Source organism: Artibeus jamaicensis, unplaced genomic scaffold (assembly GCF_021234435.1).
Source record: "Artibeus jamaicensis isolate MK-2021 breed Jamaican fruit bat unplaced genomic scaffold, CSHL_Jam_final contig_452, whole genome shotgun sequence".
Taxonomy (NCBI): Eukaryota; Metazoa; Chordata; class Mammalia; order Chiroptera; family Phyllostomidae; genus Artibeus; species Artibeus jamaicensis.
In genome coordinates this window covers 4871598-4887907 of record NW_026521837.1, presented here as the reverse complement: position 1 = coordinate 4887907, position 16310 = coordinate 4871598, and the positions used below count along the sequence as shown (strand labels likewise).

Genomic DNA, 16310 nt, shown 5'->3' with positions numbered 1-16310 from the left:
GAGAGAGGATCTGCATCCTGATCTTTTTGCTTTATTTTCAGTTTTCTTTTCTCCCATGTCATGTTCTTAGGTGACCTAGGTAGCTAAAATACTGATTTACATTTAAAGAAAATCTCATCAATGATTATAGTTACATTCTGGGATTATAATTCCAGCAGTGCTATTAAACATCTGTATTTTGAGCAGATTTCTTAATCTCTGATGGCCTTAATTTACTTATAAACAATTTTGACTTCGTGATTTTTAAAGTCTCTTCCAACTTTAAATTTCTCTGACATAAAATATTGAATTAGTTAGAAAAGACAGCACAAGCAGTTCTGATCATTCATTTATTCAGTCATTCAGCAAACATTTATTAAGTGCCTACCACATGCTGGGTTCTAGTTAGCATTAGAAATGCAAACACAAATAGCCCTCCTTGTTTTGAGAGAACTTGTAGTCTGATCTAGGGAAATAGACATGTCAGTAAATAAATGCCATAAAGTATTACAAATACTTTTATTTAATCATAACGTGTAGTGGGAAGCACAAATAAAAGAGTGGTCATTTTCACCTTGCAAGGGTCAGAGAAGGTTTTATAAAAAAGTAAACCTCAGCCTTGGTTTTAATAATAAATAGATGTTTTTCTCGGTGCCAATTAGGGAAAAAGGGGTATTCTGTTTATTTTACATTTATCGAATGCCTAAAACATGCCAGGGACTATGGTGGTTCTTATTAGTGCATAAATACTTTAACACACACTCTTAACCTAGCTTAGCGTCTGGTGACAAATATCAGCATAATATAGATCATTTTAAAATAGTGTATTAAGTAAAAGTTGCCAAAAAGTTCCTATCAGAACATCAAGGATGAGTGCTAAGTAGACCCATGTTGCAAGAGCTTGAAGTTTTAAGAGAAAGGGGGGGAAATCAGGTTAGAAACTGCAGGGCCTTTATGCCGTGCTGAGGCTTCGTCTTGTATGGCAGGGGTTCTCACAGTGTGAAGGAAATGGTGGTGCCTGGACCGGTGGCATCGGCATTCACTTGGGAACTTGTTAGAAATACAGTCTTGAACCTACAGCAGACTTACCGAATCGGGAACTTTGGCTGTCAGGCCCCACAATCAGTGTTTTATGCCATAAGGGTGATTCTGAAGCACACTGAAACTTTGGTTTCTTGTTAATTGTGATAAAATACACATAGGCTTTCCCCATTTTAGCTTTTATATGCATTGGGAAACCAAAGAATTCTTGTGACTGGCTGTATTGTGATATTGGCGTTATTGGGGTAGTCTGGACCTGGACCCACAGTACCTCTGAAGTATGCTTGTATTAATGTTAAAGTTGCCATTTTTAAATGTATAATTTAGTGGTGTTGCTCACACTTTTAAGGAACTGTTGATGTAGGTAATGAAAAGGTGTGGCAAGAACCTTTATAGATCACTCTGTTGGCAGTCCAAAAGCAAAAAGGCAACTAAGTGATAAGGACTTTGCAGTGGTCGGTACTGGCTGATGAGGGCCTGCACTGAGGCAGGGGCAGTGCGAACAGTGAAGTACGAGGAGGGCGCCTCAGGGAAGGGAGAGGTGGTTTAGGCAGGTGAGGAAGGGAGATCCTTTTGAACATGTTGGGTTTGGGTGCCTGTGGGACATCAAGTGGAAATGTGGCTTACAAATATAAATTGGAAGTCACTATGATACAGATGGGACTTAAAGTAGAGGAATAAAAATGTTTCTGTGTGAGCAGGAAGTATATGAGAAGTAGGCCTAGGATGAACGATGAAAAACAGGAAAAAGAGAAATGATCAGACACAAAAGGAGACTGACATTAGGGAAGCCAAGAGAGTTAAGGAAATTTCTCAAAAAACAGTGATCAAATGTTGCAGTGGTGTTTAGTATGAGATTAGGAGTTCATTGGTTCTTGGGCCAAGATGGAGGTGTAGGTGGAAACATTGTGCCTCCTCGCACAACCAAGTTTAAAGACAACAAAGTTTTAGTAACAAAAATGCAAACAAAACACAGAAAATTGAACTATACGGAAGTCACTTCCGACAACAATGAACTGTTTAGCCAGACCGGTCAGAGGAGCGGAGCCAGGGGCAGAGCGGGGTTGGGCGGGAAAGATCTGCTGAACCGACCCAGGTGCTCACGCAGCCCAGGCGTGGGGTGGCAACAGGCGGACCCAGTGAGGCCGCAAGTTGTTAGGCTAACCACGGTCACACATTCATGTGCAGATAAACCAGGCAAAGGAGCAAGCAGTGAGACAGATTGCACAGGCCCCAGCGGCTTACGGGAAGCAGCAGAAGGGACCACCATTGCCCCTCTCTGACCCCGCCCCCACACACAGCATCACAACCCAGCAACTGAGTAGCCCCGCCCTGGTGAACACCTAGGGCTCTGCCCCTCATTCATAACAGGTGAGAACAGACCAAAACATGATGGTTCAAGAAGAACTCAAAGCCCCAGAGCCAATAACTCTAGGCAACCAAGAAATAGCCAACCTATCAGATGCACAGTTCAAAACACTGGTGATCAGGATGCTCACAGAACTGGTTGATTTTAGTCACAAATTAGAGGAACATATGAAGGCTAAACTAATTGAAATGAAGGGAAATGCACAGGGAACCAATAGTGATGGAAAGGAAACTGGGACTCAAATCAATGGAGTGGGCCAGAAGGAAGAAAAAAAAATGACCAAACAGAAAAGTATGAAGAAACAAGAATTCAAAAACATGAGGAGAGGCTGAGGGACCTCCAGGACATCTTTAAATGCTCCAACATCCAAATTATAGGAGTACCAGAAGGGGAAGAGGAAGAGCCACTAGTGGAAAACTTATTTGAACCAATAATAAAGGAGAATTTCCCCAATCTGGCAAAGGAAATAGACTTCCGGGAAATCCAGGAAGCTCACAGAGTCCCAAGGAAGTTGGACCCAAGTAGGAACACACCAAGGCACATCATCATTACATTAGCCAAGATTAAAATGAAGGAGAGAATCCTAGAAGCAGCAAGAGCTGAGGGGACAGTCACCTATAAAGGAGTCCCCATCAGACTGTCAGCAGATTTCTCAAAAGAGACCTTACAGGCAAGAAGGGGCTGGAAAGAGGTATTCCAACTCATGAAATCCAAAGACCTACAACCAAGATTGCTCTATCCAGCAAAACTTTCATTTAGAATGGAAGGACAGATAAAGTGCTTCTCAGATAAGATCAAATTCAAGGAGGTCATCATCACCAAGCCCTTATTATATGAAATGTTAAAGGGACTTATCTAAGAAAAAGAAGATAAAAAATATGAACAGTGAAAGGACAGCAAACTCACAGTTACTAACAACCACACCTAAAATGAAAGCAAACTAAGAGGACAGCTAGATCAGGAGTGGAACCATAGAAATGAAGATCACATGGAGGGTTAGCAACAGGGGAATGGGAGAAGGAGAAGGGGGGAGAAGGTACAAAAAATAAGTAGCATAGACGGTAGGTAGAAAATAGGGGGGAGGGCAAGAATAGTATGGGAAATATAGAATCTAAAGAACTTGAGACATGTGGACATAAACTAAAGGGGGGATGGTGAGGGAGGGGTGTGCAGGGTGGAGGAGAATGAAGTGAGGGAAATAGGACAACTGTAATGCATAATCTATAAAATGTATTTTTTAAAAAAGAGTTCATTGGTTCTTATTGATGACCTTAGAGCAATTTTGCCTAGCAGGTGAGGATCAAACTGTATTGTAATGGGATGTTAGCAAGCAGGGGTAGTTAATGTGTCCCATTCTTTGAGAAAAACCAAATGAGAAAATACAGAAAAGAGATATTTCTAATAATGTAGTAACACTGAATGCTACCCAAATAACTCATTTTTTTACCATTAATAAAAATTTTAATTTCCTGAACACTTTTCCATATTAATTTTTGTAAAATTTGGCAACTTTGATTTTGACCTCTGTTTGTGGCTTTACCTTTAGGTGTGCTGTTTTGTGTGGGTGGTCGAGGTGGATCTGGTGACCCTTTTCGCAGTATTGAGTGCTATTCTATCAACAAAAACAGTTGGTTCTTCGGACCAGAAATGAATAGTCGAAGGCGACATGTGGGTGTCATCTCTGTGGAAGGTGGGATCAGTACTGTATAAATCTCATCACATAATCACAATGCTCGTTTAAAATATTTGAACTTTGAGAATGCTTTCTATAAGAAAATTGCTAAATGATAAAATATGTTTCAGTATATTAATAAAATATTTGGGTGATGATTATTTACTTGCTTTATGCCCATTGATGCTCAGTGTGCAGTCTCTTGCATGTAGTTGCTTTTCAGAAGATGAATATCAGGGAAAAGGGAGTTAAAATAAACTATATTTATAAAAGAATCAACCTAAATATTTATTGAACCTAAGTAATAAATACATAAATTTATTACCTAAGTAATAAATACATATTAGCTTTTTTCTATACCCATCTAATTATTATTGAAATGGGTTTTTTTTTTACTGGTTACTGAAAATGATTAATTGCAGAAAACATGGAAAAATTATTAGACTTTTTAAAAATCACTTTTATGCTGATTATAAACACATAAATGCTTTTTTGGGGAAATAAAACACTTTAATCAAAGTAAAAATTATCTGTAACCCAAACATCCAGATTGTCACACTTAACATTTTGATATATACCTTTCCAGTTTGTTTGTGTATTTTATTTATTTCATTTAGAAAAAGTTTGATTGTATTGTATTAAGTTTTATATTTTCTTTATGTTACATAAGGGAATTTTTTTATTTTACTAAATATTCTATGAAAGCATTGTTTACTGATTTTATCTACTAAATAATAAAAATGTTGGGAAACCTAAGAGAGGGATAGTCTTTGAGCATTTAAATAACTCCATGTAGAACAGCACATTCCAGGCATTTTATTAAGTAGAAGCATACATTTATTTTCACCTGACTACATAAGTGACATTGATCATAATGTTGGCCAGAAGAAAACTTGTTGAAAATTATTATGCTGTTTTAGTTATACAAGATCTGTCCAGAAGGTATCTAGCCATTTCATATGAAAAATAGAGACATTGAGAGAAGATCAAGACACAAGAACATGGTATATAGGATGGTGATGCCTCAGTCCACTTCAAAGTAGGCACCTTGTGACCTCACACAGTTCTCCCAGTTTCCATCAGCTGCCCCATTGTATTTTCCCAGATCTCATCAATGGTCTGAAATCTCTTCCCTTTCAAAGGTGATTTCGCAGGGTGCCAAATCTGGGCTGTAGGGGGCTGAGTCACCTGAGTGAGATGACGTTTCACAAAAAAACTGCAGGAGACCTGATGCATGAGCAGGCATGTTGTCATGATGAAGCTGCCAGTCACCAGTTGCCCATAACTGTGGCCTTCTGAAACATCTGAATAGTTTCCTTGGAGGAATGTTTAGGCTTAACACGAAATTTGATATAGTTTTGTTGCTCTACTTGCTTAGCCATTTTGAATGAGATGATCACACAGTACACATGCTCACTCAATGGCATCTACCACCCCCACTGATAAGTACAGTAAAGTTGTCGTTCACGTATGTGCATTTCAGTCCATTCTCTTCGGCTGCCAGTTCACACCAGTGTAGTTGGAACTGTTCTTATTAACAATGGCTGGACTTTTTCTGGAAAGACCTTGTATATTGATTGTAAATAACTAGGTTTTTGTGGAATCAAATCAAAATACTTTTTTATTTGACAGGTAAAGTGTATGCAGTAGGTGGACATGATGGAAATGAACATTTAGGTAGCATGGAGATGTTTGATCCTCTCACTAATAAATGGATGATGAAGGCATCAATGAACACAAAGAGGTAGATCAGCATGGACATTTATTTTTATCTTTTTGGTAGAAAATAGAGCTTCCTTTGAACGGGATACTTTTTTACTTTTTACATTTTTAGAACCTTTGACTATCTTCTTAAATACGTTTTGTTAAAGCATCCAGTGGGATGCTTTATTATAACTTCTTTTCATTTTCTTGAGAATTAAAAATGTTTCCCTAATAAGATAATGGCTTTAGGACTAAGGTATATGTATTCTAACATGATAAGAAAATATCCCACTATTTCTATTAATTGCTTTTTATCATTATGTGTATTAATATTTAAAATCTTCATCTATAATAAATTGAAATACATGTCAATAAATGGATCAGTTTAAATGAGAGGAAGGTATCTAGTAATGTGACTTAGTAAATGTTGACTAGCCTGTTCAGAATTTTCAAAATGAGTTAAATACCAAATTTGTAGATATGTGGCAAAATCAGGATTCAGAGATGTAGTAGACCAAAGGTGTAATCTAGAACTAGAGGTAAAACCTAAAAATATTAAAATTAGAGTTATAGATTAAAACCTCCTTTACATAATTTTAAAAAATCATTTATACCAGCACAAACAACATAGGTGGGATGTCAGGTCTATGATTATGTTTCATATGGAAAAAGTACTTGTACGGCATTTAAAAAAAGAGAGAGAGAGAGGAAAATAGCAAATATAATATAGTTGCCTACATTAAAGGAATTGAAGCCTTTCAATCAGAGGAGATTGCAGTTGCTCTGTTCTTTACACTGATCCATCTGTATCACTAGCTCTGGTCTCAAAGTGCCGATATGCAGTATCAGTTGGGGAGCAGGAATAAAATATGAGACTCTGCACATTTTTAATTGCATCCTTTTAAATTTATTTTAAGTGGATGTTTTATAATGAATACAATCTGTTAGTACATGTTTATAATTTGAAAATAGTTATGGTCTATAGGCGTCCCCAAACATGGTTATAAATGTGGGCTGCACGGAAGCACAGACTAGTAGGTAAGAGATCTGAACACCGTGTCATATAAAAAATTGCTGAAGAGTTTTGGTCGGGAGACGTAAGCAGTTAAGAGAGTATCTAGATATTTTAAGAGATGTGTGGCGCCTTAGACAGAAGGAATAAATATTTATAGTTCAATATAATAATAATACAGCACACTATAATACCTCCCAATGACTGGAATAATATATGTCAGAGAGATAACATTTTTTGCACCAAGTGGGAGATTGACTTACCTGTTCTTCTCATTTTTTAAATTTAAAATTCAGCAAATAGGGAGAGGATTTCAAAGACTGACCTTAATAATTTCCATAAACCCAGCTACAATAATTCTGCCTCTGTTTCAGAGCGAAAATGTAGTAACAGAAAGAAAAAGGGCTATCTGAATAAATATCCAAAATACTGCTTAAGGGTAGCTTTGTAAAATGCTTTCCAGTTCCATCCATGTTGTTGCAAAGGGTAGTTATGCTGAGTGAAATAGGCCAGGCATTGAAGGACAAATACCATACGATCTCACCTTTGACAGGAAGCTAAAGAATAAAACAAACAAGCAAACAGAATAAAAACAAAGGCACTGAAATAGAGAACAAGTGGGCAGTGACCAGAGGGGAGAGGGAAGGGAATTTAAGGGGAATAATGGGGAGGGATTATGAGGAACAAGTATGAAAGACACAGGGATGAGGACTGGGGGGGGGGATGGCAGGGAGGTGGGGAGACAGGGCAGGGGGGGCTGGGATGGGAGAAATAGACAAAAAAATGAACTGATCTTAAAATATGCTATTACCTCCCATTTATGTACAAGTGACATTTTAATACTTCATTAGGGTTTGATTTATGCTACATGGTAACTACAAATAGTTTAAATTGTAGTGCATGAATTAAAATGAGAGAGAAAACCCTGAAGTACATTTTTAATCTTTATCTTCTTGCCTCTTTATTATGCTAAGCTGTTTTTAGCCAAGAACTGAAAATTATCTAGCAAATAGCAGTTGAATTTCGTTAATCTTTTAAAATATGCCCTGAGCACTTCACAGTAGCTACTCAACTATATAAAGAAATAACAGAACTACAATTATTTTGTCATTATTTGTTTACCAATTTGTATTCCCCGAAATCATTCAGTATGCATTCCAAGATCATATTCACATGTAAAATAACTGGTTTTCTTTACTCCCTTCTTTTTCATCTTTCCACTAAAATGGACACTGGTGTTCATTTAACCTGTGGTTTTAGTGAAACCCCTCATCCTAACAGAGCATCTCTAGGGGTTGATTTATTTATTCAACAAAGACTGGTTAAGTGACCATTGCAAGATATACCAAGGGCTGAAAATACAATAATAAGACAGCCCAAATCCCTGCTTCTATAGAGCTTACATTCTAGAACAGAAAATACAAATAAAGACATGACTGACTACATGTCAGTAGTAATGTTAGCACAGGGTGGGCTAACACTCACAAGTAAAGAGTGCTGGAGGGTGGAAAAGATCTTCATGAAGTCCCATTTAACCTAAGATCTGAAGGGATAGAATAATTTAGCCTAGTTAAGTAGTAGTGGGTGGAAGAATGGCGTTGGCGGGGGGGGGGGATGCAGAAAAAAATGAAGAATCCTTGAAAATCAGATTAGCCACAGCAGAAGGAGGGCCTTTCATATTTGCCCAGATTTTTTTTATCCAGTGGGCTTTGAAATACACATACACACATGTACATTTAAATAGTGTAGGGATGATATAATCATGCTTGTCATTTCTAAGATTCTCTGCATATGAAATGGAGAAGGGATTTGAGAAGGACTATCATGAAAACAGTCTGGGAGACCAAAAGGATTGTTGTCATATTTCAGTCAAGAAATAATGGTGACTTGGACTAAAATAATAGAGAGTGGAATAGAGAAAAGAGGGCATATTTGAGAAATAGTTCAGAAGTGTATTATCAACAAGATAATTAGGTATGGGAGGTAGAAAGAAAAATAAGGCAGAGGCAAGGATGATCCTTCAGTTCTTGGTTTAAGCATCTGGATATGGATAGTGATGTGACTCTTTTGCATTACACAAAACAAGACAGGAACAGAATAAAATTTTTGTCTTGTGATGGGTCTGTTATTATTTTATTGCTGTGCAACCAATCACCACAAACTTAGCATCTTAAAGCAACATTCATGTTTTAGCTCACTGTTCCATAGGTCAGACGTCCAATAGGTATGACTAGATTTTCCACTTAGGGACTTACACAGCCAAAATTAAGGTGTAGACTGGGCTGAGCTCTTATCTGGAGGCTCTGGGGAAGAAGCTTCTTCCAAGGTCCTGTAGGTTATTGATAGGATTCTGTTCCTTATCCTTGTAGGGTGGAGTTTCTCATTTGTACTGGCTGTTGGGCCAGCAACTTCTCTCAGCTCCTAGAGACTACTCTCAGGTTTTTGCCAAGTGTTCTCCTCTATTGTCAAGCAGTGGCATGCAGAATCCACCTCATTCTTTAAGTTTCTGACTTTTCTTCTGCTACCAGCTGGATAAACCTCTCTGCTTTTATAGGGTATATATGATTAGAGTAGACACTCATGTAATCTCTCCTTTGCCATATAATGGGAGCATATCATAAGCAAAAACTGGAGAGTGAATATCCTGGTGGAGCATCTTAGAATTCTGCCTGTCATGGGGAAGTAGACAGTGAGTTTCATGTCACACTGTAGTGAAGGCTGAAGAGCCAGCAAGAGAGATTGGAGGTAGAAGTTGGATATATGTCTGGATATTAAGAGTTACCATAAATCCATTGAAGATGAATTGCCTACAGCGAGAAATGATAGGGTGATAAGAGGCCTTAGGAAACTTCATAATTTAATGAAGGAGTAGAAAAGAAGGCACTGATAGAGGAAGTTGAAAAGCACCAGCCAGAGATGTAGGAGGGAACTCCAACATGCAATGTCATGAAAATCAAGAGAAGACTTTTGAGGAATAGGAACTAGCCAATGTCATGTGCTCTTGTGCTTTGGTGCGTGGGGAGGGAAATTATTAGGCACACTTACTTCTGCCATGATACAGCACCCTTGTGTTCTAGAGTACACACATGTGTTCACACACCAGCAGGTTTTATGACCACAATATATTATTATTTTTAAAATTTAAAATAATTTTTTATTGTTCAAGTACAGTTATCTCCATTTCCTCCCCACCACTTGTTGTTCAAGTACAGTTATCTCCATTTCCTCCCCACCACTCCACTCACCCCACCCATTTCCACCTCCCACTCTTGATTCTACAGCCCATTGGCTTTGTCCATGTGATCTTTATACATGTTCCTTGAGGACCCTTCCCCGTTTTCCCTCCATTATCTTCTTCACCCTCCTCTCTGGATACTGTCGGTTTGTTCTTTATTTCAGTGTCTTTGGTTTTATTTTGCTTGCTTGTTTGTTTTATTGATTAGGTTCCACTTATTGGTGAGATCATATGGTATTTGTCTTGCACTGCCTGGCTTATTTCGCTTAGCATAATGCTTTCCAGATCCATCCATGCCGTCACAAAGGGTAGGAGTTCCTTCTTCTTTCTGCTGTATAGTATTCCACTGAGTAAATGTGCCATAGTTTTTTGATCCACTCATTTACTGATGGGCACTTAGTTGCTTCAACCACTTGTCCACTGTAAATTGTGCTGCTATGAACGTTGGGGTGTGTAGGTTCTTTTGAATTGGTGTTTCAGGATTCTTAGGGTATAATCCCAGCAGTGGAATTACTGGGTCAAAAGGCAGTTCCATTTTTAGTTTTCTGAGGAAATTCCATATTGTTTTCCACAGTGGCTCAACAGTCTGCATTCCCACCAACAGTGCACTAGGGTTCCCTTTTCTACACAACCTTGCCAGCACTTGTTGCTTTGTTTATGATGGTCATTCTGACCAGTGTGAAGTGGCATCTCATTGTGGTTTTAGTTTGCATCTCTCAGATGACTAGTGATGCTGAGTGTCCTTTCATATGTCTCTGGACCCTCTGGATGTCCTCCTTGAAGAAGTGTCTGTTCAGGTCCTTAGCCTATTTTTTTAATTAGGTGGTTTATATTCCTGGAGTGGCATCATGTGAGTTCTTTATATATTTTGGAGATCAAACCCTTGTCCAAGGTATCATTTACAAATATATTTTCCCATATGGTTGGTTCCCTTTCCATTTTGTTGATGTTTTCTTTAGCCATGCAGAAGATTTATGATTTGATGAAGTCCCATTTGTTTATTCTTCTTTTATGCCCCTTGCTCTAGGGGACATATCAGTGGAAATATTGCTGCGTGGAATATCTGAGATTTTCCTGCCAGTGTTCTCCACTAGGACTTTTATGGTGTCACAACTTATATTTAAGTCTTTTATCCACCTTGAATTTATTTTTGTGTATGGTGTAAGTTAGTAATCAAGTTTCTTTTTTTTTTTTTTTGCATGTAGCTGTCCAGATCTCCCAACACCATTTGTTAAAGAGGCTATTTTTACTCCATTGTATGTATCTTTCCTCTTTGTCCAATATTAATTGACCATAGAGACTTGGGTTTATTTCTGGGCTCTCTATTCTGTTCCATTGATTTATGTGTCTGTTCTTATGTCAGTACTATACTGTTTTGATTACCGTGGCCTTATAATATAGTTTGGTATCAAGTATTGTCCTCCTACTTGTTCTTCTTTCTCAAAATTTTTGCAGCTATTTGGGGTCATTTATAGTTCCATATAAATGTTTGAAATGTTGGTTCTATATCTGTGAAATATGTCATTGGTATTTTCATAGGGATTGTGTTGAATCTATAAATTGCTTTGGGTAGTATGGACATTTTGATGATGTTAATTCTTTTAATCCATGAACCCAGTATATGTTTCCATTTGTTTGTGTCTTCCTTGATTTCTTTTTTCAGTGTTGTACTGAGTACAGGTCTTACCTCCTTGGTTAGGTTTCTTCCTAATTACTTTATTTTTCTTGTTGCTATGTCAAATGGGATTTTTTCCCTGATTTCTGTTTCAGATATTTTATTGTTGTTCAAAAATGCCTTTGATTTATGAATATTGACTTTGTATCCCACTGTTTTGCCAAATTCACTTATTAGGTGGAGTAATTTTGTGGTGGAGTCTATAGGACTTTTCTGTGTACACTATCATGTCATCTGCAAACAATGACAGTTTTGCTTCCTTTTTTCCAGTTTGGATACATTTTATTTCTTTTTCTTATCTGATTACAATGGCTGGGACTTCCAATACAATGTTGAATAGAAGTGGTGAAAGAGGACATCCTTGTTTTGTTACTGATCTTAGTGGGAAAGCTTTTAGTTTTTGCCCATTGAGTATGATATTGGCCGTAGGTATCTCATATGTGGCCTTTATTATATTGAGGAATGCTCCCTCTATTCCCACTTTGCTGAGTGTTTTTATCATAAATGGATGTTGTACCCTGTCAGATGCTTTTTCTGTATCTATTGATATGATCATGTGATTTTTGTCTTTGCTTTTGTTTATGTGATGTATTACGTTTATTGATTTACAAATATCGTACCATCCTTGCATCCCTGGGATGAATTCCACTTGATCATGGTGTATGATCTTTTTAATGTATTGCTGGGTGTGATTTGCAACTATTTTTTTCAGGATTTTAGTGTCTGTTCATCAGTGATATTGGCCTGAAGTTTTCTTTCTTTGTTGTGTCTTTATCTGGTTTTGGGATTAGGATGGTACTGACTTCATAAAAAGATTTGGGGAGTCTTCCGTCTTCTTGGATTTTTTGGATTGTCTGTGAAGATAGGGTTAACTCTTTTTTAAATGCTTGTAGAATTCTCCTGTGAAACCATTCAGTCCAGGGCCTTTGTGTGCCAGGAGTTTTTTGATAATTGCTTTGATTTCTTCAGCTATTACTGGTCTGTTCAGGCTTTCTGCTTCTTCTTCATTTGATTTTGGAAGACTTTTTTTCTAGATTTTTTAGAAATTTGTTCATTTTGCTCAGGTTTTCACATTTCTTGGCATATAGTTGTATAACCATAATATTTTATGAGTCATTTTTTTATACTCAAGAGAAAAGAGGTTAAGGTTACTGAAAACGAATGACAACATTATCCTTAAGAATTCTTTCCCAGGATACTGCTTTGGTAAACTTAGAATCTCAGTAGAACTGCTGCTCTCACCAACAATAGCTAATACATAGCACTAAGTATGGGTCCATCACTGTTCTTAGTGCTTTGTCTGTATTAACTCATTAATATCAGCTTTATCTTCTCCTGTCTCAAATGGGTTACAGAAGAAGAAGCAAGGTAGGGGAGATTTATAAGATACACTACTTTATCTAAAATACATACCAAGTCAGTGACAGATGTAGTTCTAGAATAGGTCAACTTTGAATCACTGAAATGTGTTTTTTTAAGAAATTTATGTCATCTTCTTCTGATCATCATTCCAGTAATTTAACATGAGCTAAATCTCTTTTCCAAGAAGAGAAAAAAATGTCTTACATAAGTGAAGCAGTTTCATATAAAGTTTGTAATATAAAAATTGATGTTCTTTTGTGCAGTACAGTGAAACCCTGCAACCAAACATGCTCTGCAAATTACATGAATTTAGAAATGACATTGACTTCTGATCTCCATAATAAATCATCTTTCAATTTATCAACCTCTCAGTTATGCAACCTTGTTTTACTAATTGAATGTCTTAGACTCCATTTATAGTATTTTATTGGGTTTTTACCTTATTATTTCATTTGAGTTTAAAGTTAACCAGTATAGACTATGCATCATAAAACTCCTGAGGGCTCTGTTAACATAGATGTGCACATTTGACAATACTGTAACCCTCTGTTTAGAAGCTTTGATAAATCTAAATATACGTTGAAGTTTAACATTATGATTGACTTGCATTGGCACAGTTGTTTTTTTGCTACCTGTTTTCTGAAAACAAAACCAGATGCTAAAACGTGTTGTATCAACTTTACAGGCGAGGAATTGCGTTGGCCTCCTTAGGAGGCCCAATTTATGCAATTGGAGGGTTAGATGACAACACTTGCTTCAACTACGTGGAGAGATATGACATAGAATGTGATCAGTGGAGTACAGTTGCACCAATGAATATTCCCCGCGGAGGAGTTGGCTCTGTGGCTCTACTAGTAAGTTACATGGCAGCTTGCTCATTGGACTGGATTGTATCACATCCCTAACCAAATGAGGGAAGATCTGGTATATTTGTATCTTCAGTGTGCACATATCAGTTATACTCCATATTATTCCACAAAATGCTGCTTGCTTTAAAGATTCTGATATACCAAGAGGATAATATATAAATAAATTCAAAGTCTAATGTGATATGTTTTTATTTTCTCTTAGAACCATGTCTATGCAGTAGGTGGCAACGATGGAGTGGCTTCTTTATCTAGTGTGGAGCGGTATGATCCACATCTGGATAAGTGGATAGAAGTTAAAGAGATGGGTCAACGAAGAGCAGGCAATGGAGTTAGTGAGCTCCACGGTTGCTTATATGTTGTTGGTGAGTGTGTGATACTTCTCTGGCCTAATTTTTTATAGGGTGTACAATGGCAGTGTTATAAAACAACACAATAACACAAATTATAATGCATTTAGGTACAAATGGAATCCATCCTAAGGTTTGCTTTTGAATTCTTAGGGTTGACATTCATGCTTTTTTGTTTACCTCTTCCTGTTTCATGTTTGAAACTTCTACCTCCAGGTAGAGTTTAGATATACTTGCTACTCCATACTCCCAGCAAGTATATCTAAACCAAGGGATAAACTAAACTCCATCCTAGTATGGAGTAGCAAGTGTATCTAATAAACTAAGGGACTACATTTAAATAAGACATATATATATATATTTTTAAAGATTTTATTTATTTATCTTTAGAGGAGAAGGGAAGGAGAGAGGGAGAGAAACGTCAATATATGGCTGCATTTGTGCGTCCCCTGCTGGGAACTGGCCTGCAGGGAACCCGCCTGCAACCTGGGCATGTGCCCTGACTGGGAATCGAACTGTGATTGTCTGGTTTGCAGGCCCACGCTCAATCCACTGAGCTACACCAGCCAGGGCCTTAAGACATATATTTTTTAATCTAAGGGCAGAAATTGAATGTGCTTTGATAAAATCTTTAAAGATCTAGGGCATGTTTTTTGCATCTCAAGGGAATTATGTTGACTACTTTAAGCTATACAGAATGGGTATTGGCATCATTATATTAATTTGTGCCTTGCAGAGTTGGAAGGAACCACAGGGCAGTGCTTTCTCAAACTTTGATATGCATATAAATAATATGGAGGTATTGTTGAACTGCAGAGGAGGGGCCCAGATTCTGTATATTTGTCAGTTTCCTAGTGATACCTGATGCTATTTCTGGTCTACTCACTTCCAATAGTAAGGCTTTAAAGGATTGAGAGATGGGAATAATAATGCCTGTCTTTCAAAATTGTTTTAAGAGTTAGAGGTAATATATGTTAAGCCTTTCCAACTGCATCTGGTACTTTGTAGTTACCCAATGAATAGGTAGCTATATTGGGATTAGTAATTTCTTCCTTTACAGAGGAAGAAACAAATTCAGAGTTTGCCACTAGCACATGTCATATTTATGTTGATGTAAATTGTTTGGTGTTACATAACTTAGGGTTTTTGAAAAGAGAATGGGATATTGTTAGTGTTTAAATATCTGCAAGTAATAAAAGTAATGCTGAATCTTCCAGTGCTCGTGTGTTAAAGAAGAGAAGGAATAACATGATTTACCTTCAGATCTTGCCTGATCACAGCACTTCTGTGATGGAGTCAGTCTCAGAGAGATGGATAACTTACAGTCATGTGCCTAAACAAGTGACAAAGCTGGAATCTGGACTTGGGTCTATGAGACACCAGATTTTACAGTACACGGTTGCTACCTCACAGCGCCCTGTCCAGCACAGGCAGTATGTGTTATGTCAGTAGGAGTATCATTGTTGCTGTTACTTTTAAATCTAACCTTATAGTTGGAATAGATATGGTAAGAATAAAACTGACTCAGGTTGAACATTAAAAAAACCCTCTAAGTCTTCAAATCCTAAACAGACATAACTGTTTTGAGTAAGAAAGCTTTGGAGGTAACTGTGTGCACACATCTCACAAGCTGGTTGCATCCTCTTTCCTCTCTCTGCTTTGAATTCTTTCTTCTACATTTATATGCATTGCCCAGGGAAATGATAGGGAACCAGTGCAAAAGAGGACTATGAAAAATATAACCAATAAAAAATTAATCTTTTACATTAGCATGAGCAATAATTAAAACTAAACTCTGTATTATAATGAGAGAATGTTCTGTGTCATGGTGGTGATGACAGTTGTTATCATTTGTTGATACACTTGTTAAAATTTGTCAAGTTATGCACATAAATTTGCTGAATTTTACCTTAGTTGATTACATCAAGGTAAAGCCATTAGAGAAGTTACCTGTTGATATTCTTTTTACTGACCTTGTTTCTAAATAGGTTGATCATAATATCAGTACTTCCTATTGTCAGGAAAATAGGGTTAGTCACCAAAGA

General features: G+C 37.2%; 1 protein-coding gene across 5 annotated transcripts in view; it reads left to right on the top strand.

Moving 5' to 3' along the window:
* The window catches only part of KLHL8 (kelch like family member 8), an 86328-nt gene that overhangs the window by 66264 nt on the left and 3754 nt on the right, over nucleotides 1-16310 (top strand). For all 5 annotated transcript variants that reach the window (XM_053666361.1, XM_053666358.1, XM_037132419.2 and 2 more), the window contains exons 5-8: nucleotides 3936-4079; nucleotides 5694-5805; nucleotides 13735-13903; nucleotides 14121-14280. In XM_053666361.1, the coding sequence (XP_053522336.1) occupies nucleotides 3936-4079; nucleotides 5694-5805; nucleotides 13735-13903; nucleotides 14121-14280 (585 nt within the window). The remainder of the gene's footprint in view (nucleotides 1-3935; nucleotides 4080-5693; nucleotides 5806-13734; nucleotides 13904-14120; nucleotides 14281-16310) is intronic.